Source organism: Schistocerca gregaria, chromosome 2 (genome assembly GCF_023897955.1).
Source record: "Schistocerca gregaria isolate iqSchGreg1 chromosome 2, iqSchGreg1.2, whole genome shotgun sequence".
In the NCBI taxonomy this organism is placed as follows: domain Eukaryota; kingdom Metazoa; phylum Arthropoda; class Insecta; order Orthoptera; family Acrididae; genus Schistocerca; species Schistocerca gregaria.
This window is the reverse complement of record NC_064921.1, coordinates 710,202,261-710,230,139: the sequence shown is the minus strand read 5'-3', so window position 1 is coordinate 710,230,139 and position 27,879 is coordinate 710,202,261. Positions and strand designations below refer to the sequence as shown.

Genomic DNA, 27,879 nt, shown 5'->3' with positions numbered 1-27,879 from the left:
ACGTGCGGCGTGAGGTCTCCACAGTACTTCGATGTTGTCGCCAGTGGTCGGCGGAAGGTGCACGTGCCCGTCGACCTAGGACCGGACAGCAGCGACGCACGGATGCACGCCAAGACCGTAGGATCCTACGCAGTGCGCAGTGCCGTAGGGGACCGCACCGCTACTTCCCAGCAAATTAGGGACACTGTTGCTCCTGGGGTATCGGCGAGGACCATTCGCAACCGTCTCCATGAAGCTGGGCTACGCTCCCGCACACCGTTAGGCCGTCTTCCGCTCACGCCCCAACATCGTGCAGCCCGCCTCCAGTGGTGTCGCGACAGGCGTGAATGGAGGGACGAATGGAGACGTGTCGTCTTCAGCGATGAGAGTCGCTTCTGCCTTGGTGCCAATGATGGCCGTATGCGTGTTTGGCGCCGTGCAGGTGAGCGCCACAGTCAGGACTGCATACGACCGAGGCACACACGGCCAACACCCGGCATCATGGTGTGGGGTGCGATCTCCTACACTGGCCGTACACCTCTAGTGATCGTCGATGGGACACTGAATAGTGCACGGTACATCCAAACCGTCATCGAACCCATCGTTCTACCATTCCTAGACCGGCAAGGGAACTTGCTGTTCCAACAGGACAATGCACGTCCGCAAGTATCCCGTGCCACCCAACGTGCTCTACAAGGTGTAAGTCAACTACCCTGGCCAGCAAGATCTCCGGATCTGTCCCCCATTGAGCATGTTTGGGACTGGATGAAGCGTCGTCTCACGCGGTCTGCACGTCCAGCACGAACGCTGGTCCAACTGAGGCGCCAGGTGGAAATGGCATGGCAAGCCGTTCCACAGGACTACATCCAGCACCTCTACGATCGTCTCCATGGGAGAATAGCAGCCTGCATTGCTGCGAAAGGTGGATATACGCTGTACTAGGTCCGACATTGTGCATGCTCTGCTGCCTGTGTCTATGTGCCTGTGGTTCTGTCAGTGTGATCTTGTGATGTATCTGACCCCAGGAATGTGTCAATAAAGTTTCCCCTTCCTGGGACAATGAATTCAAGGTGTTCTTATTTCAATTTCCAGGAGTGTAATATGTCCACTTTGCCGAAAGCTAAACTTATCGATAAAGTGGAATAGTGTTTTCCTATCCGTCGACATTCGTATAACGTATGTGATAGGAAATGTTCCGTGGTGAAATGGGTAACTAGAAGAGCTCATAAAATGAACATGGTGAAATAATATTGGGAAATCATTCCAAGGGCATCCAAACATCGTAAGCTCTCCGTAAAGCTAACAGAAACTAAACATGCGTACAACTTCTTTAAGTGGTGGTCACCATACTACAAAAACGACTGTTGTCCAACGAATCAAAACATAGGCATGTTCCAAAATGCCAGAAAGATACTAATTTAGAGCTGTGTGTTATGGCATAATTCGACCTTTCATTTCTGGAAGTGTCCCGTTGCTATTAATAGCAAAACTAAGATGTGTACACACAAACTGTAAACGACATTACAGATATTCGGATTTAGGTTATGACATATTCGATATGCCTGCCATCCTTGTCGATGATGTGGCGCAGACGAAAAGCGAAATTCTGCATGACCTGCTGACACTGATGCTGTCGATGACCTCGTGAATGGCTGTTTTCAACTCAGCAATGGTTTTGGGGCATTGCTGTACATCTTGTCTTTAATATAGCCCCATAAAAAGGAGTTGCGTGTGTTCAGATCCAGAGAATATGGCGGCTAATCGAGGCCCAGGCCAGTGCCCTCTGGGTACCCCAGAGCCAGAATGTGGTCCCAAAAGTGTTCCACCAGGACGTCAAACACTCTCCTGCTTCGATGGGGTCGAACTCCGTTTTGTATGAACTACATCTTGTCGAAATAGGGGTCATGGGGATGAAATTATCTTCCAAAACCTTCACGTACCATTCGGTAGACTCCGTGCCATCAAGGAATATTGCACCGATTATTCTGTGACTGGACATTCCACACCACACAGTCACCCATTGAGGGTGAAGAGACTTCTCGATCACGAGATGCGGATTCTCAGTCCCCCCAAAACTCCAATTTAGCTTATTGTCGAACCCATCCAAATGAATGTGGGCTTCGTCGCTAAACCAAACCAAACCATACTAATTCCCACCATGACCCTATAGCCAACTATGCAGTTCGAACGTTATAACGCAAATCGTTCAGAAGTTATGTCTGTTTTATTTCATACAGTTCAATAATTGTCACTCAGTATATATTATCTAGATACTGTCAACAAGAACAGGAAAGAAAGTTGACATGATGTCAAGTGGGGATATATTTATGACAGCTGATTATTACTCTATATCTTCCATTGCAGTCTGTTTCGCATTTGTTTTTGTAATGGTTCCCGGTTTTATTCAAATATGGAACTTCTTCAGATTCATAGCAGTTGTACAGTAACTGCAGCCTCCGGAGAAAGTAATGTCAGATGAATAATGAACCAGGATGTGTGCCATACAGTTGTTTGTTCCAAAATATGCTATGGTTCCCTTTCGCACTACTGGTGGCCTCTGAAGATCATTCCTATTAAGAAAAAAACTCTGACGTTAATTATTGTCTGAACTAAAAAAGAAAAAGAAACAGTATTTTTTCGTCTGGAAATTAACTGTACATTCTGTAGGTGACGTTTTCATATTCATCAAAAAATCAACTTGTAGAAATTAGTATGGTAAAGAATATTACGTTTCTTAACACAACTTGGAAAGCACATTTCTGAGATTTCTTCCGTCTGGAACCGCGCGACCGTTACGGTCGCAGGTTCGATTCCTGCCTCGGGCATGGATGTGTGTGATGTCCTTAAGTTAGTTAGGTTTAAGTAATTCTAAGTTCAAGGGACTGACGACGTCAGATATTGAGTCCCATACTGCTCAGAGCCATTTGAACCATTTTTTGAAATTTCATGAAAAAAAAACTTTACATGAAGTGCAACACACATATTCCAGCATATTTCATTGATGATTACTGAACAAATGTGTGTTTTTGTGGTGACTAAACACCTATACCACATTAGACAACTCTTCTTTGCAGTTTGTATGCCTCTTATTAGTTCGAATTTTACGTATTAAGGATTTTAAGACACAACTGGTTGAATGAAAGTTCTGATAAGGAACATCCTTAATGAATGAATTACACTTCATAAGTAATTTCCCAATGTATCTCCGTCTGTTACTTGCCCTTCCTACAGCTATACTTACTGATATATAATTTTCATGCTTCATGTCCGTCCAGACGAACAACAATAGTCACTTTACACTTTTGAGTGGTCCGTGATTACCTGTTTAACATTATTGGTTCTTCACACCTATTTGTGGGCGTATCTTAACTGTAGTTACAAAATGCTGTAACTGCCCATATACACACATAAAGAAGTTTTCCATCACGAGAGTTCCGATAGTTCCGGAACCTGTACAGAAAATTGGAATAGAGATCAACATAAACATCATTTCCGCTCATTTTATTGCTCATGAAAACCACACATTGCATGTTGTACCACTATACAGCGAGACCTTCAGAGGCTGTGGTTCAGACTGCTGTACACAACGGTACTTCTAATACCCAGTAGCACGTCCTCTTGCATGAATGCCTGTATTTGTCGTCGAATACTATCCATAATTTCATCAAGGCACTGTTGGTCCAGATTGTGCCATTGCTCAATGGCGATGCGGCGTAGATCCCTCAGAGTGGTTGGTGGATCACGTCGTCCATAAACAGCCTTTTTCAATCCATCCCAGGCATGTTCGACAGGGTTCATGTTTGGAGAACGTGCTGGCCACTCTAGTCAAGCGATGCTGTTATCCTGAAGGAAGTCATTCACAAGACGTGCACGATGGGGACGCGCATTGTCGTCCATGAATACGAATGCCCCGCCAATATGCTGCCGATATGGTTATACTATCTGTCCGGGGACGGCATTCACGTATCGTACCGCGGTTATGGCGCCTTCCATGACCGACAGCAGCGTATGTCGGTCCCACATAATGCCACCCCAAAACAGCAGGGAACCTCCACATTGCTGCGCTCGCTGGACAATGTGCCTAAGAATGACCGGGTTGCCTGGTTGTCTGGTTGAAGGCATATGTCTGGTTGAAGGCATATGCGACACTCATCGGTGAAGAGAACGTGATGCCAATCCTGAGCGGTCCATTCGACATGTTGGGCCCATCTGTACCGCGCTGCGTGGTGTCGTGGTTGCAAAGATGGAGCTCGTCATGGGCGTCGGGAGTGAAATTGCGCATCATGCAGCCTATTGCGCACTGTTTGAGTCGTAACACAATGTCCTGTGGCCGCACGAAAAGCGTCATTCAACATGGTGTCGTTGCTGCCAGGCTTTCTCCGAGCCATAATCCGTAGGTAGCGGTCATCCACTGTAGTAGTAGCCATTGGGCGGCCTGAGCGAGGCATGTCATAGGCAGTTCCTGTCTCTCTGTATCTCCTCCATTTTCGAACATCATCGCTTTGGTTCAGTCCGAGACGCCTGGACACTTCCCTTGTTGGGAGCCCTTCCTAGCACAAAGTAACAATATGGATGCGATCGAACCGTTGTATTGACTGTCTAGGCATGGTTGAACTACAGACAACACGAGACGTATAACTCTTTCCTGGTGTAATGACTGGAACCGATTGGCTGTCGGACCTCCTTCATCTAAAAGGCGCTGTCATGCATGGTTGTTTATATCTTTGGGCGGGTTTAGTGACCTCTCGGAACAGTCAAATTGACTGTGCCTGTGATACAATATCCATAGTCAACATCTATCTTCAGTAGTTCTGGAACTGGGGCGATGCAAAACTTTTTTTGATGTATGTATATCACACTTCATAAAAGATACTGCATCTGTTTCTCGATTACGTTCAGTTATGCAAATATTAGTTAATTAGTCAGTTATATGTTCTAATGTTCTGTAGATCATTTGAACGATCCTTTTATCGAAATGGTGTGGAACGTGTCAGTTTACAGGATATGTATACATGATTCGTGTTAACATTAATGAACTATTTTTATAGTCTACCTGTTATAAAATAGACATTCGTATTACAGAGGTTCCTCCGTGGAGCAGTGGGTCTATAACCTAAGAGTAAGAATGCGCTTCGGAACTCCATCTTATCAACAATATCAGGATTGCTGCTGAGAAAGATTTCTTTCGTTATTGGTAGTGTACTACATGCTCAAGGCACACACTCTTGTTCGATCCAAGCCTGTGACACAGTTGAACTTGTCACACATGATCAACGTCAGACAGGCTCTTTCTCAGATGCTAGGTTCAACTTCACTGTTGTTCAATTATTTATAAGTCGTTAAATAATCATGACAAGATAAGTTTCAACCATGATAAAGTTTTTCACATGATTATGTCCACTACATTACAATAGTTGAACAGTCTCTCACCGAGCTCACTGGACCCTCTTTTAGGAGAAGGAGGTTTTACATATTCATCTTGAAATTACAGGTTACGTTTTCTGTATTTCTCTAAACTGGTTAAGGTGAATGCTAGAATGATTCCTTTGAAAATTATACGGCTGATTTCATGCCCATTAGATGCCCTGGTCCTTGCTTCATTTGCAATAACACCATTTTTGCTGGCACATTAAACCACACTCTTTCTTCCTCTTTTCATGTAATAGAAAAGGTTAACATATTTCAAAAACTTTGCTACAACTACTAGTTCTTATTTTTGTAATTCATACATGACTTTAGAGTAATTTAGGTCTACTTACAGTTCAGTTTTAAAGCAGTTAATCAAAATTGTGCAACAAAATTAGTAAGATTCTCATGCAATAGATATTATGAATGAATAAAACATTTTGATTACACTAAACCTTCAAATAAATACCTATATTATTGTTATTAGAAACGCTTTGATTATTATGTAAAGCTGCCTTCATACTCCTTATCACATGACTTTATTCACTTAGCTTAAACTTACGTCTAGCTACGCAAAACAGATCCTATAAATTGTTTTGCATGACTGTCGGGTTGGTCCATATTTAGGTCTAACGACTTCCTGATAAACTCTAGTGAAATCCTTAACACTCAGATATACTGTGCAGGTTGTGTATTAAAGTAAATGCGAATATTGTGTTCTTAGAGAATAAAGTGATGAAATTTTTTTGTTTATTTTATACAAATTTAGGCAGCATAAAACTGAAAAACCCAAAAATTGTTATTAGCAGAATTTTTCAGCTTTTAAACCAGCACTGAAATATTATGTGTCTCTTGCTGCACCATACTTTCGACTTCCAACAGAGTTGTTTGAAGACAGCTCACTCAATCTGAAGCAAATTTGCATTCTGTCAAGTCATTACTGGCTGCCTTACAGTGTCAAACGTACAGTTTTGAAATTTACTTCAGGCTGTCGCCAGATAACTCTTCATCATATGATGTCTCATGGAAATTGTCTTAGAAAGTAACATTGTATAGTGCAATTGACTGAAAGATTCCAAAGATAGGCCTAGCCACACACTGCAAAAAGATTTCTCTGTTAACCTTGCTAACATCTTTTTTCCTCGAGATATGAATTTTATATGCAGGGTAACGGTTCAGCGTAAATGTTTGCAAAGAGTGGATCTGCAGAGTGGTATTGTGTTACGATCGCTGGCGAGAGACTAGAGAGACGACGCGCAGTAGCATAGCGCGTACTTCCGTTGTTAAGCGAAACCAGAGGGATGGTCACGTTTTATGGCCTTGTGTGGCGAGGTGTTTACAGTCAGATGGGCCTCATGACCTTGGTCGTCTAGAGAAGTCTAGAATGTAACCCAAGACAACTGCGCACCATTTTTCAGGAACTACAGACGTATACCCTTTACTTATTGCCTGAATTGAACGGATATAAAATTTCTTAGAGTACCAGGATGCCGGACAAATATTACGTGCTGCTGTGTATTTGCAGACCATGACAGTAGCAGGATGACAGGTATACTACACAATTTGTGAACTACGAGACAGGGAATGGAATATGGAAAATTTATCAGGCAACCGCTATTTTAGATTTTGAGTTTTTAAAGCTCTGCCTTCTGCGAAAAACAATGTATTTCTTTTTCTATTCTCTACGAAAACATGTTTCAAGACCTTTGTGTCCTCTTCAGCAGGTTTGAATTTATTTCTGTAAAAATATTATACTAAGGTCGTAGTTGATTTCATATTTTAGGCCTAAAACTGTAGTGCGTGCTTATTTTACAGCTCACCTTTAACTACAGAAGTAGTGAAGATGAAATTGTACAGGGTGGTTTACTTTTATGTGCCTTTGTACCTTCGCAGCATGTCCTCTGCAATTCCCCATTCCTCAAACAACCCGAGCTTGTGCTCCGTCTGTAATAACTTCGATGTCGACGGGACGTTAAACTCTTAATCTTCTTTCTTCTTCTAATTTGGCTTTCCTTTGGATCATAAAGCACTGGGCACAAAAGATTCACAATGAAAATTATTGAGATGACTTGTTGCTTGTAGGAAAGTGACATAGGTTATAACATACACTCCTGGAAATTGAAATAAGAACACCGTGAATTCATTGCCCCAGGAAGGGGAAACTTTATTGACACATTCCTGGGGTCAGATACATCACATGATCACACTGACAGAACCACAGGCACATAGACACAAGCAACAGACCATGCACAATGTCGGCACTAGTACAGTGTATATCCACCTTTCGCAGCAATGCAGGCTGCTATTCTCCCATGGAGACGATCGTAGAGATGCTGGATGTAGTCCTGTGGAACGGCTTGCCATGCCATTTCCACCTGGCGCCTCAGTTGGACCAGCGTTCGTGCTGGACGTGCAGACCGCGTGAGACGACGCTTCATCCAGTCCCAAACATGCTCAATGGGGGACAGATCCGGAGATCTTGCTGGCCAGGGTAGTTGACTTACACCTTCTAGAGCACGTTGGGTGGCACGGGATACATGCGGACGTGCATTGTCCTGTTGGAACAGCAAGTTCCCTTGCCGGTCTAGGAATGGTAGAACGATGGGTTCGATGATGGTTTGGATGTACCGTGCACTATTCAGTGTCCCATCGACGATCACCAGAGGTGTACGGCCAGTGTAGGAGATCGCACCCCACACCATGATGCCGGGTGTTGGCCCTGTGTGCCTCGGTGGTATGCAGTCCTGATTGTGGCGCTCACCTGCACGGCGCCAAACACGCATACGACCATCATTGGCACCAAGGCAGAAGCGACTCTCATCGCTGAAGACGACACGTCTCCATTCGTCCCTCCATTCACGCCTGTCGCGACACCACTGGAGGCGGGCTGCACGATGTTGGGGCGTGAGCGGAAGACGGCCTAACGGTGTGCGGGACCGTAGCCCAGCTTCATGGAGACGGTTGCGAATGGTCCTCGCCGATACCCCAGGAGCAACAGTGTCCCTAATTTGCTGGGAAGTGGCGGTGCGGTCCCTACGGCACTGCACACTGCGTAGGATCCTACGGTCTTGGCGTGCATCCGTGCGTGGCTGCGGTCCGGTCCCAGGTCGACGGGCACGTGCACCTTCCGCCGACCACTGGCGACAACATCTAAGTACTGTGGAGACCTCACGCCGCACGTGTTGAGCAATTCGGCGGTACGTCCACCCGGCCTCCCGCATGCCCACTATACGCCCTCGCTCAAAGTCCGTCAACTGCACATACGGTTCACGTCCATGCTGTCGCGGCATGCTACTAGTGTTAAAGACTGCGATGGAGCTCCGTCTGCCACGGCAAACTGGCTGACACTGACGGCGGCGGTGCACAAATGCTGCGCAGCTAGCGCCATTCGACGGCCAACACCGCGGTTCCTGGTGTGTCCGCTGTGCCGTGCGTGTGATCATTGCTTGTACAGCCCTCTCGCAGTGTCCGGAGCAAATATGGTGGGTCTGACACACCGGTGTCAATGTGTTCTTTTTTCCATTTCCAGGAGTGTATTTACCACCGTGCTTACACAAGCTCGGGATATTCAGCTTTCCTCATGTCCCGAAGATAGGATCTTACACACTACTATACGTAGAGCAAGTATTTTGAAGTACAAGGAGGCTTTTTTGGTACATTCAGTCTATCTGAAGTTATGTAAAATGGGAGATAGAGGACGAAAGGAAAGGAAAGGGAGGGAACTATGGATGTCAGCTGCATCAGGTTCTAACAACCCTACCACAACATAGGTCAAAATTTAATAATGATTGTGGTGTTGCTCACGCTGCTAAATACTGCATTTTCGGGCCACAACAAAGTTATTATGTGGCAGGTGTTATTAGAGAGCAGTTAATAAAGTCATGTCATGTAATAATCAATAAACTAGGCACTCATCTTTTCGTGTTTCCCACGCTGGTCTCGTTGTAAAATCATGGCTCAATCGTCGAAAATCTAGGTGCTGATGATTCCAAGATCGGATGCAAAGAGGCCTAGGTTTTATTCTGCGATATTCAAAAGTTTTATAGCTGTGTTTCACAAACCATTCTTGAAGATTACACTTTTGCAAGACAATGGTGATGTAAAAAAAGTAATGAGCACTTCCTTTTAATTGCTTTTATTGCAGTATCACGGAACGCACAAAACATCACTTCACAATACAAAACATACTTGAAAACATATTCCTCACTGTTAAAGTTCACATTTTATAAACTGACTACAATATGCGTCTTTTCAACATGATGTCCAAGACTTGACCTTCTCAAGGTCCGACTCTCTAACTACTAACTAATAACCGCTTATGCGCCCAAAAATCAGAGTTACAAGTACGTCAAAGATGATAGTGACAAAAGAAAGAATACACATACGAATAATATCATTGCAATATAAACACATCGATGTATCAAAGTACCTCTACATTAATGAAATCAAATCTGAATGCTGTCTCAGAAATATGTCAACTACTTCACAGAAACACAGTAGAATATTGCTGGTATCGAGAGGTTGAGTTGAGGTGCCCTAATGGTTACGTAATTCAAGTACCATTACAAGGTCTTCATGTGGAATCAACGGCTACGAATGGAAATGCGTGCTGGCCTGCGAACCCAAGATCTTATGCTTAATAGGCAGTTGTGTTAACCATTGCGCCATGCAGACGCAGTGTTTAACACAAATGCGCAGACTCGACACACTCCGTGGCTAACTGACATTTTCACCCAGCACCACTTATCCACTGTCCCTGTCCATGTCCTCCATGCTGGCAATTTTGAAATTCTCAAGGAAGGTCCAACGTAGTTGTGGTTCCGTAATGAAGGTGGTGGAATCATTGCCCATCACGATGAATCAGTTTAATGAATGTATGGTGTATGTTCTTTCGGACATGTTCTTTCAGACATGTCCAAAAGAACAGACACCACATATATTATTCAAGTGTGCCATACCCAGCTGTAGCCACTCATTGGAGATTTAATCCTAACTGTGGGGACGCTGATTACTGCGTTCTACCATCCTCAAACTCGACTGCAATAGTCCCATCGTTTCGCCTCTGCTTTCCAATCCTCATATGCTGGACTTCTAGCAGCACATTCTACCAACTGTACACCTAGACACCCTCCACATATTCTCCCACAGAAATTTCAACCATCTCCCTCTCATAGATCATGAACTCCATCCCGACATTTACCTATCCCACCAGCTATAAGTCCATATCACCAATGGCACCTCACGCTGGCTTCCTCTCCCTCCTTTTGTCTCATTTCCTTACCCCACTTTTTCCCCATCTGCAATTTTTTCCCCATTCCCCTTTTTCCAACAACTGTTAGTGTCACCAGTTTTTGCCACTTCTCCGCCCCTTCTCGCTCCTACCCCATCGCAGCATCCTCCATCCTTATATAACCACTATCCTACCTTCCCCACCGGCCAATCTTCCTCCTTCATCAACAGACGTCCTGTGCCAGGGCAGGGCCTCCACGTTCTTAGTGACAGAAAAGCGCTTCTTTTAGGTATTTATGTTTCGGCATCAAGTGTTAAATGTTTTTGAATCTGCGCTTATTGCATTTCGTTCTACCTTTTATTATTACTGATTCTAAGTACTAGTGGAGGAGCTCATATCTCTCGTACATCTAAAAACTTCCATTTTATTTTTCGTTTCGAAATAGTTTTAAATACAATGTACATATTTCCCCTTTTTGTCTGTTTTTCATCTCATTTAATTTTTAATGTCAGTTGGCCGAAGAGCGGGTTGTTTATAGCGCTGGAAGGCTACGTCCCGTCCATATGGGGCGTGGGGGATGAAATAACAATAAACAAAAAATGCTACTTTTCACTCACAACTCAAAATAATTCCAGCAATATGAATGAGATGAAGATTGGCTGATTTAACAAGCCAGTCCAAATTTGATAGCATGCCGGAAAGTTATCCGAGTCAGGAACGTGTGTTGCAGTCCAGTGAACACTGGTGTTCTAACCTAGGAGGACCGGAGTGTACACGGAAAACTCTTCATGAAGATGTCGAAGGAAGAGCAGCACTTAGTCACCGTGAGTGTTAAAACATGGGATGGTACCAATTAAACTATCGCTACTTGAGAGGGTTCCCACGAAAAGCCAGTGATCGCAAAATAGTAAAACTTTGTAGGAAGATTTGTAAGGACATGCGGAAGAGAAACAATGAACAAACCATTCAAAGAAACACATTTTGATTTCTACATGTGAGAGTAACATTTACTAGCGTACGATGTTCACGTTCCAGGTTACAAACGTTGCTCTGTGTGACAACAATCTGCATCCACGACAGCCTGGAACCGTACCAGTGATACCATTAGACAATTGTTCGTAGCACTTTTCGAACGGTGGACCCTGGGATGTCCAGCTATCGCGACCCAGCTCGTGCACTGCTTGACAATCACACGTTGCATCCAGTATTCTCAGCCATGGGTACACTAGCTTTCCCAAAAATTGGTGGTGCAACTGACCGTCAACTTCTCCGACGAGATATTCACAAACCTCTGGCTAATTGCAACTTCCGATTCGAAGAGCAGTATCACTGTTGCTGTCGTTTTGATAAAACAGCTTTACCAGTAAAACTCTGTTGTCCAGAACCACATCGACTTGCAGTTGTAATGAGCAGTGATGTTTGTGTTTCAACCCAACGTCGCCGTAACAGTAGCGTCCCCTAACGGGAAGTCATGATACTAACACTACTAACAACGCAAATCACAGTATGAACATCATTCCTGTAAAGCTGAGTACCCATATGTTAAACAGTCTTTCGTCTAAACATACTCAAGCAGCGAAAGTTTAATTGTAACCACTCTTTGAAAATCCTGGCTTATGTTCGCAGTAAACTGTATGAGTGAGCCCAAGTCCTGGTACGAAAACCACACTCAAAACATCGCAGAACTATCTCCAGCATGAGTAGCATGTTCCACATACTCCAGGTTAAACCCTTCATTGGAGCTTCAGTTCACTAGACGCCTTACATCATTTTATACGAGACAAATCGCGACTCGTCGGCCACATTAGACTTCTGCCCTCGATAACTGTCCAGTTGCTGTGTTGTTTGGCCCACTGAGCACGTGCAGCTCTGTGTGGTGGTGTGATCAAGGGCCTCTTGCAAGGCTCCTGGTTCCAAATGTCCATTGCATGGAGTTATCTTCGGAAGGTTCGCTCAGAGACTGGTTGAGATGGACCAACAGTCATTCACAGCAGCAATTCCTGCAATACAAGGCTTTACAACCGTCTTCGGTTCCTATCTGCGATCTTTGTAAGACAACTGATATTGCGGCATTTGACATCGCCACAAGTGGAACACCATTCCTTGTAGACAAATCGAACATTTCGCTTTGATACAACAACATATCGAGCAATTTGATCCATAGTGTAGTCTTGGGCACATCGAATAATGTAAGATCCTTTCTGTCATTCTGTTACATCTTGATGAAATCATACCTTACTGCAGTGATTCCATACAACAGACGAGCACATACACATCACATAGTTACAATGACAGGTGTCAGCAGTAGAGAATCGCATCGGCAGTTGGTATCAGTTCCACACCGATCTACAGTAATCAGAAACGACCTGCGTGTTCTTTTAAATAAATGAATCAAGGGGGTGGACCAGAGTAGAAATTGTTTTAGCCCAATTTTTATCGGCTAAAAATGCTCCTTTGAGAGTCCATTTTTACGTTTCATTCATATAAAGTGTGCTATAAACGTCAAAATATGCCAAAACCGCGATGTACTGCACGGTGTGTGGCTCATCCGAGCGCTCGAATGCAACCGATGTAATACTATAATAGTTAACGACAGAATAGGGATCCTGTTAGTTTCGGATATCACAGAGGGGCATTAGTGTGAACTAAAATACTATCCACAAAAAGATTTCTCTTCGTAACAACATTCGTTTATGGTAAACAGTATAAAATCACGGGCTTGTCTCACGTCTGCTTAACTTGCCATATCGCTTGTGTATTTGTATGTAGTAAAACGTGAGTGCATGAAAATGACAAGCAGAGGTATTTATGCGGATAAAAAAGTTTCAAAAGATAATCCCTATCGTGCATAAAAACGCTTCGACTGATAAGCGGAAGCCAGTTGATCGATACAATTTCGTCGAAACGAGAATGTTTCGACATAGGCGAAGAAAAGACAAACTGTACGGTGCTCGCATTGCAAATTAAAAGTTGGTTCGATTTCAATATTAAAAATCACAAGTTCAAACCTCAAATTTTTCTTCCTTCTAAACAACATTTTTCAAGTTGGCAGGAACTATTGCTCATGTAATATACCCGCAGTTACTCATTCCGTCTTCAGGCCGCGAGTGGCCTATCGGGACCATCCGACAACCGTGTCATCCTCTGTGGAGGATGCGGTAGGAGGGGCGTGGGGTCAGCTCTCTCGGTCGTAAGATGGTATTCTTGAGCGAAGCCGCTACTGTTCGGTCGAGGAGCTCCTTAATTGGCATCACGAGGCTGAGTGCACCCCGAAAAATGACAACAGCGCATGGCGGTATAGATGGTAACCCATCCAAGTGCCGACCACGCCCGACACCGCTTAAACTTCGGTGATCTCACGGGAACCGGTGTATCCACTGCGGCAAGGGTTCCCGCAATTACATCATACAATTTTGCAATTTGCGAGTCGGCATTTTTCCTCCTTTAGTGGGTAGGATTTTTGCGATATATTTTTCTCTATTTTTGGTTGCACGTTTTTACAACGATTTTTTTTGTGGAAGACATTGGCTTATAGTTCGGAGTCCAGCCAGTTTCTTAAAAACCATTTTTAGATATCCCTGTGCACTGCGTTTGACAATATTATCAGCTCCAGAGCAGTTTTTGAAATTTTGTTCTACGTTGAAAGTTGTAGCATTCAGAGTTCCCACCAACCGCCCTCGCACTTCACGTAGGCCTTTCGTCGATGTCGCGTATTATCCTCTGGGTGCAAGTATTTCACTTAAAAAAATACACAATACAATCTTAAGAGTGTACAATAAACGTCTAAAGTCAGTTTTATAATTTGTTTGTTAGTTTACTGAAAACGTTCATGAATATCGGTTTCAAAATCGAGCGTCATCCTGGTCTACGCCTTTAATACTCTGTCAGGTATACATTTTAAACCACCCTCCCACATGAAATCAAATTGATTTGTTCTGTTTGCTCGACAACCTTCCCACGTCCGCAGCTGACGCACGTGTCCAGCCCTGCGCGCGACCTGGTGTACTTCCTGTACGCGAACGCTGTCGTGGACGTACACGAGCGCCTGCCTTCGCTACTGGAGACCTACCACTCACAGCTGCAGGTGTCGCTGCGCGCGCTGGGGATGGCAGCTGCGGCGGACGCCTACCCGCTGGACGAACTGCTCAGGGACGTGGAGGACCTGAACTACTTCGCTCTGTACAACTCCTCCTGCAGTGGTTTCACTCTCTCCTCACACCGCTTCGGGGACAAGTTCTCGCAAGCTGTGCGGGACCTTAATTTTCAGCCAGACACATTCTACGGCATGTATGACAACGGGTACTCCGGGCCATACGTGCAGTACGTCATACGTCGCTTCGAGAGTAAGGGACTCCTGTGAATGACGCTCACTATACAGTGTGGTACAGCAGTATAACTGAAGTTATGACTTCAGTACTGTCACGAGCCAAAACTCGGCTTACCACTATGTTGTCTGCAACCCATGCAGAATGAGCTAATTGTTAAAGTGACCTTCAACCGCAAGTGTAATTTCTCAGTTTACCTACTCACTGGAGGAAGCGGTTTTTTTCCCTAAATAATGATAACCGTCCTGCTGTTCGCCGCTAATTGTATTAAAACGTTCTTTTATTTCACATTCACCATTACTGTGCAATGTTGGATATAAATCCGTTTTTAACTGGTAGTACAGTGTAACCCTCGTAAATAATGTTCTTCTTGCGCTTCTAAATGGTATGTTACATCCCAGATGATTGACTTGGTGTCATGTCTGTAGTTGTAAATTCTGACTAATAATCTACATTTTTACCATTGTATGACTTCACGAATATTTCCACTTGCAACGCAAGCGTGTACATTTCATGGTTCATACTATACATCCACTTGAAATAGGTTACACAGCTGTCCGCGTGTGGCCGAGCGGTTCTAGGAGCTTCAGTCCGGAACCGGGCGACTGCAACGGACGCAGGTTCGAATCCTGCCTTGGGCATGGATGTGTGTGATGTCCTTAGGTTGGTTAGGTTTAAATAGTTCTAAGTTCTAGGGGACTGATGATCTCAGATGTTAAGTCCCATAGTGTTCAGAGCAATTTGAACCATTTTTTAGGTTACACAGCCAAAACTGCACAGTAGTAGTAAACTCAAAATAAAAGCATATTTACTCCAGACAATAGCCTCCAGTGCAACCTATTTTCTATCATTAAAAAAGTGTTTTGGATGTGGACCCAATTACAGCTAAAATATTTGAAGGAAATATATTTTTTATAGCTCGTCGAGAGTGATAGTTTTCACAGTATTTGTTCACTTGTTAAATTTACCAACCCTCTGAGTGGAATCCTGTTCTGGTGTGTTCATTACCCTTTCACATAAAGTAAATTTCAGGAAATAGTGGGAAAATTGATTGCTTAGCTGTGAACACTTTGTGATGCATTATGAAAAAAGTTTTAGCATATGTCATGCTTGATTGGCACTACTAAAGGCAGGACACACCTCATTTTCTGGGATTTTCCTTTAAGGTGACGGTCTTTATTAGCAGTGCTGCAGTGGATTGTCGAGTTATATCTCATTCTCAGCAGCTGTTTGCCAGATATTATTCAAGATCATGTGGCAGTCTTTCATGTCTGCTGAGGATGCTGTTCAGCAAGCAGCTACATAATTATACATCGCATTGGATATTTGACAAACTGATGGATGCAATGAATATAAAGAGGTGTATTGTTGGAAAAATATCTTTCACTCACAGTGTTATGCGTCCCCACATAGTGCTTCCTAGGCAAAGATCTGCCACTGATATATTTTCCAGCCATTAGCAATGAAGATGCAGTGAATATCACCTGAGCCAATTTAAAAGAGTACACTGAATATGATTAAGCACCTTGAATCTTTCCTGGGCTTATACAACTGCAGTGCAAAAAGTTTCATATGTAAGTAATGTAGCTTAACCAATTAATGTTTTGCACATGAAACTGAATACAAAGAATCATCCTTCAACATGTTGTTGTTGTTGTTGTTGTTGTTGTGGTCTTCAGTTCTGAGACTGGTTTGATGCACCTCTCCATGCTACTCTATCCTGTGCAAGCTTCTTCATCTCCCAGTACCTACTGCAACCTACATCTTTCTGAATCTGCTTAGTGTAGTCATCTCTTGGTCTCCCTCTACAATTTTTACCCTCCACGCTGCCCTCCAATGCTAAATTGGTGATCCCTTGATGCCTCAGAACATGTCCTACCAACCGATCCCTTCTTCTGGTCAAGTTGTGCCACTAACTTCTCTTCTCCCCAATTCTATTCAATACTTCCTCATTAGTTATGTGATCTACCCAACTAATCTCCAGCATTCTTCTGTAGCACCACATTTCAAAAGCTTCTATTCTCTTCTTGTCCAAACTATTTATCGTCCATGTTTCACTTCCACGAAATCCAAGTTTTCTCATCTCCCACCTAACTGTCATAGTATTTGCAGTTGATCCTGATGCATTTTGGAATTCCTGTGTGATTGTCTGGATAGATGTGCGCCTATTACACATTACGACCCTCTTCAACTGTCGGCGATCTCTATCAGTCAACAGACGAGGTCGGCCTGTACGCTTTTGTGCTGTAAGTGTCCCTTCACGTTTCCACTTTACTGTCACATCGGGAAAAGAGTTCCGCGGAGCTCCCCATTCTGCTCTCTCACGATGTCTGATGACTACTGAGGTTGCTGATATGGACTAACTGGCAGTAGGTGGCAGCACAATGTACCTAATATGAAAAACGTATGTTTTTCTGGCTGTCTAGATACTTTTGATCACATAGTGTATTTGCCATAATGCCCATGTATTTCCATCGAGCACTTTTAATGATAGTTGCCTATTTCAGTATGAAATTAATCAGCTTTATTATTTTACAGCTGTTTTGAATGGTGGTTAAATACAAAAATGCGTAGATCTAAAAAGTTTCTTGAATTACATCATCCAATATTGCCCCATCAACTAACCGGTCCCTCTTCACGAAAATCTACCTGTCCACAATATTAATCTTGCTCCTGTAGGATACCTGTGAAGAATGTCATTAACGCTGCAGAAAGATTACCCTTATACAACACTGACAGTAAATCCTTTGACATTCCCCTTTTCTATACTGACAGATAAGTGCAATTTTCAGTAATATGAACCGTATGAAAGTAGCCTTCAACGAATCTTGCTAGCAGATAATTACGAGGATGCCTGGTAGCTAGAGCTTTCCTGAAAAATGAGCAATCACTTTACCTCGCTTAACTTAAGGCTTCCATTGTCGATACAGTTAAGTAGTAAACGCAAACAGGCCAAGATAAATGAGACTCTTAACGCAGAAACAGTGCAAGGACATGAGCTTTTCTTAATACTGTGTTGATATTTTAATGAGTGGCTCCCCAGTGGCCACAAGAATGTACTCTGTTTTATAATAGTACAGTGAATCACTACTTATTTTGTGAACAAAGCGTGTGGCTTGTGGTATTCCGTAAGTCTCTTCTTTTGTAGAGAAGCCGAATAGAAGTGATTAATTTCATATGTGTCGTGATGGTATATCTCACACAATTCCAGCGACAGCAAATAATTAACACAAAGATCAAATTATATATTCAATGAATACTCCATGTACATGGCAATGATTATCATGACAGAGCATGGTGCGCTAAGGCAGCGTAAAATAAATAGTATTTCCATAATCGGCAACGGCCTTGCCGCCGTGGATACACCGGTTCCCGTGAGGTTACCGAAGTTAAGCGCTGTTGGGCGTGGCCGGCACTTGGATGGGTGACCATCCAGCCGCCATGCGCGGTTGCCATTTGTCGGGGTGCACCCAGCCTCGTGATGCCCATTGAGGAGCTACTCAACCGAATAGTAGCGGCTTCGGTCAAGAAAACCATCATAACGACCGGGAGAGCGGTGTGCTTCACCCCACGCCCCTCCTATCCGCATACTCTTCTGAGGAAGACACGGCGGTCGGATGGTCCCGGTAGGCCACTCGTGGCCTGAAGACGGAGTGCTTTTTATTTCCATAATCCGATAAGATGCGTTACAATAGGTACACTATGTGTAGGTATAATTAGTTTTAAATTTGAATGGCGATCATTAGTTAAGTGCCTGACTTGGATTTAGTACTGTGTGACGCCATTTAAGCGCAAGTGGTATGGCGCACAAGATCTTTGGTTCGCAGGCTTTTGTTGATATTGGTGCTTTCGTCGAGGGGCTGCACAGTTGAGCAAATTTGAGGTAAGTATTCTATCATTTTAGTGAACTTAGTTTAATTTTGTGAGTGTGAGTTATGGACTCTAACATTTGACAGCACTTAGATTTTTGGTTATTGATTTTTTAGGGGCTACTTAAACTTTAATTTGGTTTACAAGCTTTGAAGCGGCTATGAACAGTAATTATTTGCATCATTTGATATTGATATTCGTGTATAGTGTACTTGTTATATGTTCTCCGCAGCGGTTCTCTGTGACAGCATGTATGACAACGGGTCCTACAAAGAATGTTAAGAAAGGCAGGAAAATATTTTTGCTTTGTAAGTGTTACGGGATACAAATTTCAGAATATCTGAGTTGTCAGCATCAAATATTTGGTGGTGAGGACGAAGATGTGGGGAACAAATGGAAACAATTCAAAGACATCATGCAATATTGCCTACACACGTATGTTCCGAGTAAGATCTTAAGAGATGGGAAAGACCCACCTTGGTTTAATAGCCGTGTTACAAAACTGCTACGTAAACAAGGAGAACTTCATTTCAAGTTCAAGAGAAGTAAGAACCTTGCTCACAAACAAAAGCTGAACGAATCGAAAATGAATTTAAGGAGAGCAATGAGAGAAGCCTTCAATGACTTTGAAAGTAAATGTTTGTCAATCAATCTGAATAAAAATTCTAAGAGGTTTTCATTGTATGTAAAACCAGTAAATGAGTCAGAAACGTGTATTCACGCATTTAGTGTGCATCCAGCCTTCCGAAATTTCTTCACAGGGAAGATAATAACACGATCCCGCCCTCCAGTCGTTGTACGAACATCGAAACGACAGATATTGAGAAAACCGCTCGCGAAACGGAAAAAAACCTACAATCTCATAGTAGTGGAAAGGCATCAGGACTAGATGAGATACCTATAAGATTCTCAGAAGATTCTAGAAGTAATTTATCGTAGATCGCTTGAGCAACGAAGAGTACATAGCGACTGGAACAAAGGGCAGGTCATTCCCGTTTTTAAGAAGGGCCGTGGGGCAGTTTCGCGCAATTATAGACCTATGTCGATGACGTCAATCTGTTGTTTAATTATGTAATATGATTTATGCTCAAGAATTATGACGTTTCTCGAGAATGAAAATCTCCTCTATAAAAGTCGTCATGGATTTCGTAAACAGAGATCCTGCGAAACTGAGCTCGCTCTGTTCCTCCATGAGATCCAAAGCTCAGTAGACAACAGCACTCAGGTTGATGCCGTGTTGTTTGACTTCAGGAAGGAACAAACTTATCGAGTATCGGAGCAGACTTGCTGCTGGCTTCAAGACTTCCTTGCAGATAGAACGCAACACGTCGTTTTTAACGGAACAAGATTAACACATGAAAAGATGACCACTGGAGTACCCCAAGGAAGTGCAATTGGAGAGCTACTGCTTGGAATGTATATAAATGATCAAGAACAAAGCTCCGGATGCTCTTTAAGGCTATTCGCAGATAATATTTAGGAGTAACTGTCCAGAAAGACTTTAATCGGAATGACCACATAAAACAAATAACGGGAAAAGCAGTTGCATGACTCAGCTTCATAGGAAGATTTTTAAGGAAATGTAACTCATCCACGAACAGAGTGGTTTATAAGGTGCTTGTTCGACAGATTCTTGAGTACTGTTCATCTGTCTGGGATCCATACCAGCTAGGACTTATAGAAGAGATAGAGAAGATCCAGCTAAGAGCGGAGCGTTTCGTCTCGGGATCGTTTAGCCAGCGCGAGAGCGTTAACGGTTTGCATTGGCAGAGAGGTGTCGTGCATCACGGATAGGTTTACGAATGAAATTTCGGGAGAGCGCTTTTCGAGAAGATTAGGATAAAATTCCCCCCACAAACATCTCGCATAATAACCATGAGAGGAATATTCGAGAAATTAGAGCTAATATGGGGCTTACCGACAATCATTCTTGCTACGTGCTATTCGCAAGGGGAACAAGGTTGGAAGGCTCAGTTAGTGCTACAAAAAGCACCCTCCGCTACACACCATTAGTTGGCTTGCAGGGTATAAAGTAGATGTAGATGTGTATTTGTCCATTGCTGGGTGTACACGGCGAACAGCCTTCCTCCACGACATTTCTTACACAGACCAACAATATGAGCAGTGCATGGGTAAATACCGTACAGAAGTGGTGGGTGTTTCATAGCACTGTCCCTGTGTATCCTTTCATCACTCGCTGTTGGGTCAAATCGGGAACAGTTGCGAAATGTTCTACCTTTTCCTGGGAGCCGTATAAGAAATATTGAAAGTTTTTGGTGGGACATGATGAGCCGCAGTTCCAAACATAGAATCTAATACGTGTTCTTCTCAGTGAGGTTATCATGCTCTTGAGGACAATCATGACGTTTTACTAAATATCAGGATATTATTTACCTATTACATGTAACACATAATAATCGAGCTTAAGAGGCTGAAGCAGATGATTGACTTCCATTTGCGTGGATTGCTGAGGAAAATAATCTTGTACAATCACAGTTAACACTGAGCAGTACACTTTTGCAGTCCAGAAAGAAACAGCTTTAAGAAACACGCAGTGCAAAAACACACCTGATTGGTTTTCTCATTAAGGCAACGTGTCTCCCCAACCGTCTGAGGGCTTGGATTGCATCTAAGTCTATTTCATTTAACAAATAGTTAATCATAGGTACGTAAGGAATCAAGTAACACCTTGTACGCAACTAGGGAGGCCTGTCGCAGTTTTTTGACGAGAGTGGAAGGACCTCACTTGCTTAGTGCTAAGGAGCAATTATACAGCTTCTGGAACAATACACTGATCAGTCTAAACATTATGGACACTGCCCACCATGGCGTTGGATGCCACCCAGTGCCACAGTGCTACAGTAATAAAATTATGTCCAGGACGTGTGAGACTGGTTCTGGTCTATCTTCCTACCACAGATGCGCAAGGACGCTCTGTGAGTGTTTTAGGAATTTCTTGTTGAAAGCATGACCTGCAGGGTAGGAAGATCCCATCTCACGCATGCAGAGTTCAGAAGAGTGCAGCAGTACGGACAGTGATGTAATCAGACAATGATCTCAGTGTCAGTTCCACTACACTCCCTGTAAAGGAAACGTTATCGCTAACAGAAATTAGTGCATGGATTCAGGCGTAACTATATGTTAGCAAAAATGGAAATCGTATATTTTCGTCATTAAGATTTATTTTTATTCTAAGTATGACTTTATGATATAGCAGTGTTAGCAAAATTACGTACTAGATGGTAAAATATTGATACTGAGTGTTCATAACTGTGAAGCGAAACTCCTAAATATTCTTTAATGGTAAGAAGGTTGATGACCATATTTGGGGGTCGATAAAAATACAGAGAAATTAAATAAATTGACGCTAGAGATATCAATTACGCTAAAATGCACAATGGAAATGCCCAAAATTGAATGGGGGTCGGTAAAGAGTAATCAAAAAGAAGTACACAACTAAAACAACTCATAACTCTACAGTGGCTGATCAATCCTTTTTGTTAGATCGGACAATTCGTGTCTATGTTCAGTTAAGCCCTACAATCGTGAATGTGTTTAACTACAGGTCTTTTCTGAATGTATGAAAATTAGGAAAGACAGAGGTGGCCGCACTTCTGAGTGTCAATTGAAATCACTTGCTGGTGTCACGCAATTGTGTGTGATGGCCGTGCGTTGGCGATGGCAGTGTCGGCTGCCGGCGCAAGCTGTGAATCTGCGAATGTATTCTAAATCTCTCTCGACTCTTAAACACCAGCCTGAATCCTTTCCTACGTCTTCGGTGAAGCAAAGACTCCTATTTATTCCCTAGCTAAGTTAATTGGCATGGTACACGCTATTTGACTGGAATAGCGCGTATGGTGCTCGCCTAAAATTTCTCTCGATACGAGTCTCCATACTAGGAGACTTTGCAGTTTAACTCCTTACGAGTTAAGATGAGCCTGTGAATAAGTGTTCACATAATGGCTCTCGCAATCGTCTCATCGTGGGGCAAGTCTCCTTGCTCAAACACTCGACGATTTTCTGCAAGAGAAGAAGCCAATTACTCTGTCTGCAATTAACCTGTATCAAAACTGAGGCCACACGTTTTCTTTCTGCCCAATCTGGGCGTTTGTACTTCTTATAATTCCATCCACTAGAATTTTTGTATCCTATCACAGGTGTCGTTTCTTTTGTAGGGCAGAGTTTAACTTCTGCTACGTAGTACTGAGATATACAGCTTCTTCTTTCATGCGAGTTTTAACGCAAGTGGCTACAGTGAGTGAGCAGTTATTTGAGTTGGGTTTATCCAGACGTTTATCTGTGATCTCCAGCCATGTTCCTGTAGAAATGGACGTCGTCAAAAGCAGGGACAAAGGCAGCTTTTGCCGGAGGCCTACGCAGTGGCTGTGGGGTCTCTTGTGTCTGCTAGGTATCCTGTGGCGAGGGTTTCAGCCACATGAGACGGCGCGGCGTCGTAAAATTCTCCTATTCCTCAGAACTGCATCTCATAGCTCAGGTCAGAGAAAAAAAAGTTAGATGTCATCTGGCTAGAGCCTCCTATAGGTTAGACTGATCGCCTGGTGCAAGTCTTTTGAGTTAACGCCACTTCAGCGACTTGCGTGTCGATGGGGATGATATGATGGTGATGAAGACAACACAACACCCAGTCTCTGAGCGGAGAAAACCTCCGACCCTGCCGGGAATCGAACCCGGGCCCCTTTGCACAGCCTTCGGCTGCGCTGACCGCTCAGCCATCGAGACAGACAGATCGGGGAAATTACTTGCGTGAAATTACTAGTGTGAGTGTTAGTGGTTTATATTTACGAAATGTCATTTTGTTTATTCACTTAACTTTGTCTGTCAATAAAATTCGTACATTTTCACGTAACTATGTCATGTGACATATCGAGTTAACCGGAATTGTTTCAGGAATTCAATGTAAGGTGTGTTATTAGTGTGACGCCTTACGTATGTAAGTGGAGCAGACACGAATAGAGGATTGCCCTGTCTCAGATAACTGCTGCAAATGGAGAAATACATTGAGATAAGCGACTTTGACAAAGGACAGATTAGCCGACCGCGGTGGCCGAGCGGTTCTAGGCGCTTCAGTATGGAACCGCGTGACCGCTACGGTCGCAGGTTCGAATCTTGCCTCGGGCATGGATGTATGTGATGTCCTTACGTTAGTTAGGTTTAAGTAGTTCTGAGTTCTAGGGGACTGATGACCACAGATGTTAAGTCCCATAGTGCTCAGAGCCATTTGAACCAAAGGACAGATTATTTTTACGCAGAGCCTGTGAACAAGTATCTCAAAAACGGCGAAGCTGCCCGCATGTTCACATGCTGCTGTCGTCAGCATCTAGGGAAAGAGGTATAAGGAGAGTGAAACTACCACCAGGTGCTAAACTGTTGGACTTACACGACTCTTCACAGAACATGGGATTCAGAAGCTTGTCTGCTCTGTAAAGTAAGACAGATAGTGATACGTGGCATCTCTGCCGAAAGAACAAAATGCTGGTGCATGCATAAGGGTTTCAGAGCACACCATTCACCGTACATTGTTGAACATGGCGTTCCACACCATACCACCCCTATGTCTTCCCATGTTGACCCAACGTCATCATCCATTAAAATTACAGTGGGCACAGCACCATTGGAATCTATCGATCAATGGAAATCATATTTTTGCTACACTAGGTGGATGATCGTCTTCACAAACGCCGTTATCAAGGTGAACGGCGGATTTAAAAGTGCAGCATGCCATGGACGCAGGCTGGTGGAAGCAGTTTTATGCAATGGGAAACGTTGTCCTGCACTTACATGGGACCTGGAGTAGTAATCGATGACATGCTGACAGCCGCGAAACACCTGCATACCTTCATGCTTTATATCTTCCCCAGTGGCGATGTCAGCTTTCAGGAGTATAATTATCCATGTCTCGGAGCCAGAAACATGCTACAGTGGTTTGAGGAGCATTATCATGAACTCAGATTGACGTATCTGTGACCAAATTTGCCTGGTGTAAATCATGTGGAACCTGTCTGCGTCACTGTTGGGCGTCATTACCGCGTACACAAATCAGTGACCCATTATTCACGCTAATAAAATGACCTGTTCATACAGGGATACCAAAAAGCTGTCAGATATCTATTAAGAAGAATCAGTGAGGTATTTCGTTCCGAAGATGGACAAACAATTTATTAAGCAGATGGTCATGATGTTTCGGCTCATCAGTGTATGTCTATAGGACTAGATGTGAACATAGCTGGTCATTAGCCCTGAATGCGAATTTTCTTTTTTTATTATTTCTACCTAAGATAGGGAAGTCAAGTGCGCTATTTGCTATGAATTGTGTGAAAATTGTCCTATGTGTGTTCGTAGTTCAAATGTTTGTGCATTGGTTGAGGTGGAATTCAGGGAACAGCCTAGCATTCACCTAAACGAGCAAGGGAAACTGCCAGAAAACGACATTCGGGCATGTGTCGGCGTACCAGCCTGTGGTTGTGAGTGTTCTGCTTGGTTTCGACCCATTGTTGGCTCGCTCTCTGTCTCACAAGCCGGCACACTGCACGATATGTTGTACGATTCCATAGTTGTTTCAGTGTTTCAAAATCGTTCCGCCTAACATTTATTTATTTTTATTCAAATTACACTAATATCATTATGCCAGTATTCAAGTCTTTGACATATTTCTCTCTCAATCGGAACCACGTTCTGGTCCCCCAACTTTCGATTCAATTCTATTCACATTTCTACGTGGTCTTACTCATCAGCTTTCCAAACGTCATCCTCCAACCGACGAGCACCACAAGGCTTTCGAAGTTCATCTTCACTCTAGATCAACATGTACAATATGTTAATAGACGTAAGCCGAGAATAATCTTGTGATGATCCATGTATGGAATCGTTCGAGTTTAATGAACTCTTTGACTTTACATAAGAAATATAATTTGTGGTAATATATCAGTAGAAACTTTGTGGTGTCCCTGCGTTTGTGGGCCTCCACATAGTGATCCATGTGATACAACCACAGATGCTACACTCTGCTGAGTGACTGTTATAAAATATGAGAAGATGAAATCTTCTCGGGCTTCCATACAGGTAGCTGCGTCGAAAATCCGCGACGTTTCGATGTGTGTCATTCTCATCATCTTCTGACACTCATCGAAACGTCGCTCTCGGTCCAGAACCGCGTGACTGCTACGGTCGCAAGTTCGAATCCTGCCTCGGGCATGGATGTGTGTGATGTCCTTAGGTTAGTTAGGTTTAAGTAGTTCTGAGTTCTAGGGGACTGATGATCACAGATGTCCCATAGTGCTCAGAGCCATTTGAACCATTTGAAACGTCGCTGATTTTTGACGCAGCTACCCGGACGGAAGCCCGAGAAGATTTCATCAGCAGTATACACCGGGAAACCCTACATTCAAACATGAGAAGAGTTCAAACAGTGCGTCGAACGAAATTATCAGTTTAAAAGATATCGGGAAATTTTAATCTTATCGGCTAGCGACGTTTTGTAGATAATTCCAAGCTCCACTGGCAACAAACATATCAGCTTAAGTCTTGGGTAAAACCAGCACATCATAGCGGCCTCCTTCGCTCTGAACTTTTCCACTGCATATGAATTGTCAAGTATACTTCCTGGAAGACGTAAATACACACTGGTGGAGCCAGTTCAGAGAAAAGTAATCACCTTCCTTGTAAAAACACTGAAGAGTCCACATTCATCAACAAATAGAGTTTCATTTGGAGTGTGACCGTGACACGTCCACAAACGACAGAGCGTGACCGTGACACGTCCACAAACGATAGATCCATTTTTGCCTTCTGCCACGTTTCGACGTCGACCAATCTTACTTGCTGATTCCATATAACCGACTGATACACGCACACATCACATCACTTTCATGATGTACGTCAGCGGTGGCGGTCACATAACCGCCTGGTACCTATCACCATCTCTCCAGCACTCCAAACGGATCAGGGTACTTTCATAAGAGGTTGGCTAATATTTAGTCCGGAAAGGTTGTTTATGTGCTATATGGATGAAAGATCTTGACAACCGTCTTTATAGGCCTTATCGTGCCCCTTACTACTTCGATGTTTTTTTCTTTTTTATATCGAAAAAAATATCAAATATCTTAAACGATAAACGCTTTTCATTTATATATATATCGAAAAAATGAAAAGCGTTTATCGTTTAAGAATGATCTGATGCGGTATGGGACAATGAATTTGGCCAACAGATGGACTACACTTGGAAATAGATGGTTTGATTTTGAATGAATTTCATTTATCCAGTGCAGCGGGAATAATCATGAGAAACTATAATTAAAGAAGTTGTATTCGAAAACAATTTGCTATTTCACAAAGCTATTGGTATCAAAGTATCAGACGTAGTGAGGAATTCTCATATTGAGGTTGAGCTTAATGACCATGATACAGTACCAGAAAAAGTGCCACAAAGAGTCAAAAGGATGCTGAATAGCAAAGCTCAGATTTTCCTTCATCAGGGAAAAGCAACACGTAATTTATTTTATACCTTGAATCGGCGTGGATGTAATTGAATGACTGTGATTTAGTTTAAGTCAAACTATTAACAATGTCTTACAAAAATATCGGCTCACCTGCAACAGCTGAAGCAAACGGTGCCATTTTCAGACACTCTAAGGGTACAATAAATCTTGGTGGAGGCACGTTACTGCACAAAGAGGAAAGAAGAGGTGTAGAACTTCAGAAAAACTAAGTTCAGGCAACTAGAGTATTCCCTCATAACATAAAAAGAAAATAAATGAAGAATAATTAAAAATGTGAGAAGTAGGTAAGGAAAGAAAATATGACATGCATCAAAGTATAATTATAGGTGAACATATAATCATCATCATGATCGAGATTTAATCTATTTAATGTGAGCTAAATTAGTTCTGGTCCGTTCAGACTACGCCAGTGGCTCGCAGGCAGCTAATAAGTCTATAACAGGCGTTTCATTTCTATCAGTGCATCATTTTTGCATTGTGGAAAGTTGTTGAGGGAGATGCGGAGAATTATATGAATGGATAGAAAGAGGGACCCATGTAAATACTCATACAA

At 43.1% G+C, this 27,879-nt stretch overlaps 1 protein-coding gene across 1 annotated transcript in view; it reads left to right on the top strand.

Annotated features, from left to right (window-relative positions):
- LOC126334827 (uncharacterized) overlaps positions 1-15,864 on the top strand; it is a 50,295-nt gene extending 34,431 nt beyond the window's left edge. The window contains exon 4 of the mRNA XM_049997487.1: positions 14,583-15,864. Coding sequence (XP_049853444.1) covers positions 14,583-14,975 — 393 coding nt within the window. The 3' untranslated portion in view covers positions 14,976-15,864. The remainder of the gene's footprint in view (positions 1-14,582) is intronic.
- The last annotated feature ends 12,015 nt before the right edge of the window (positions 15,865-27,879 follow it).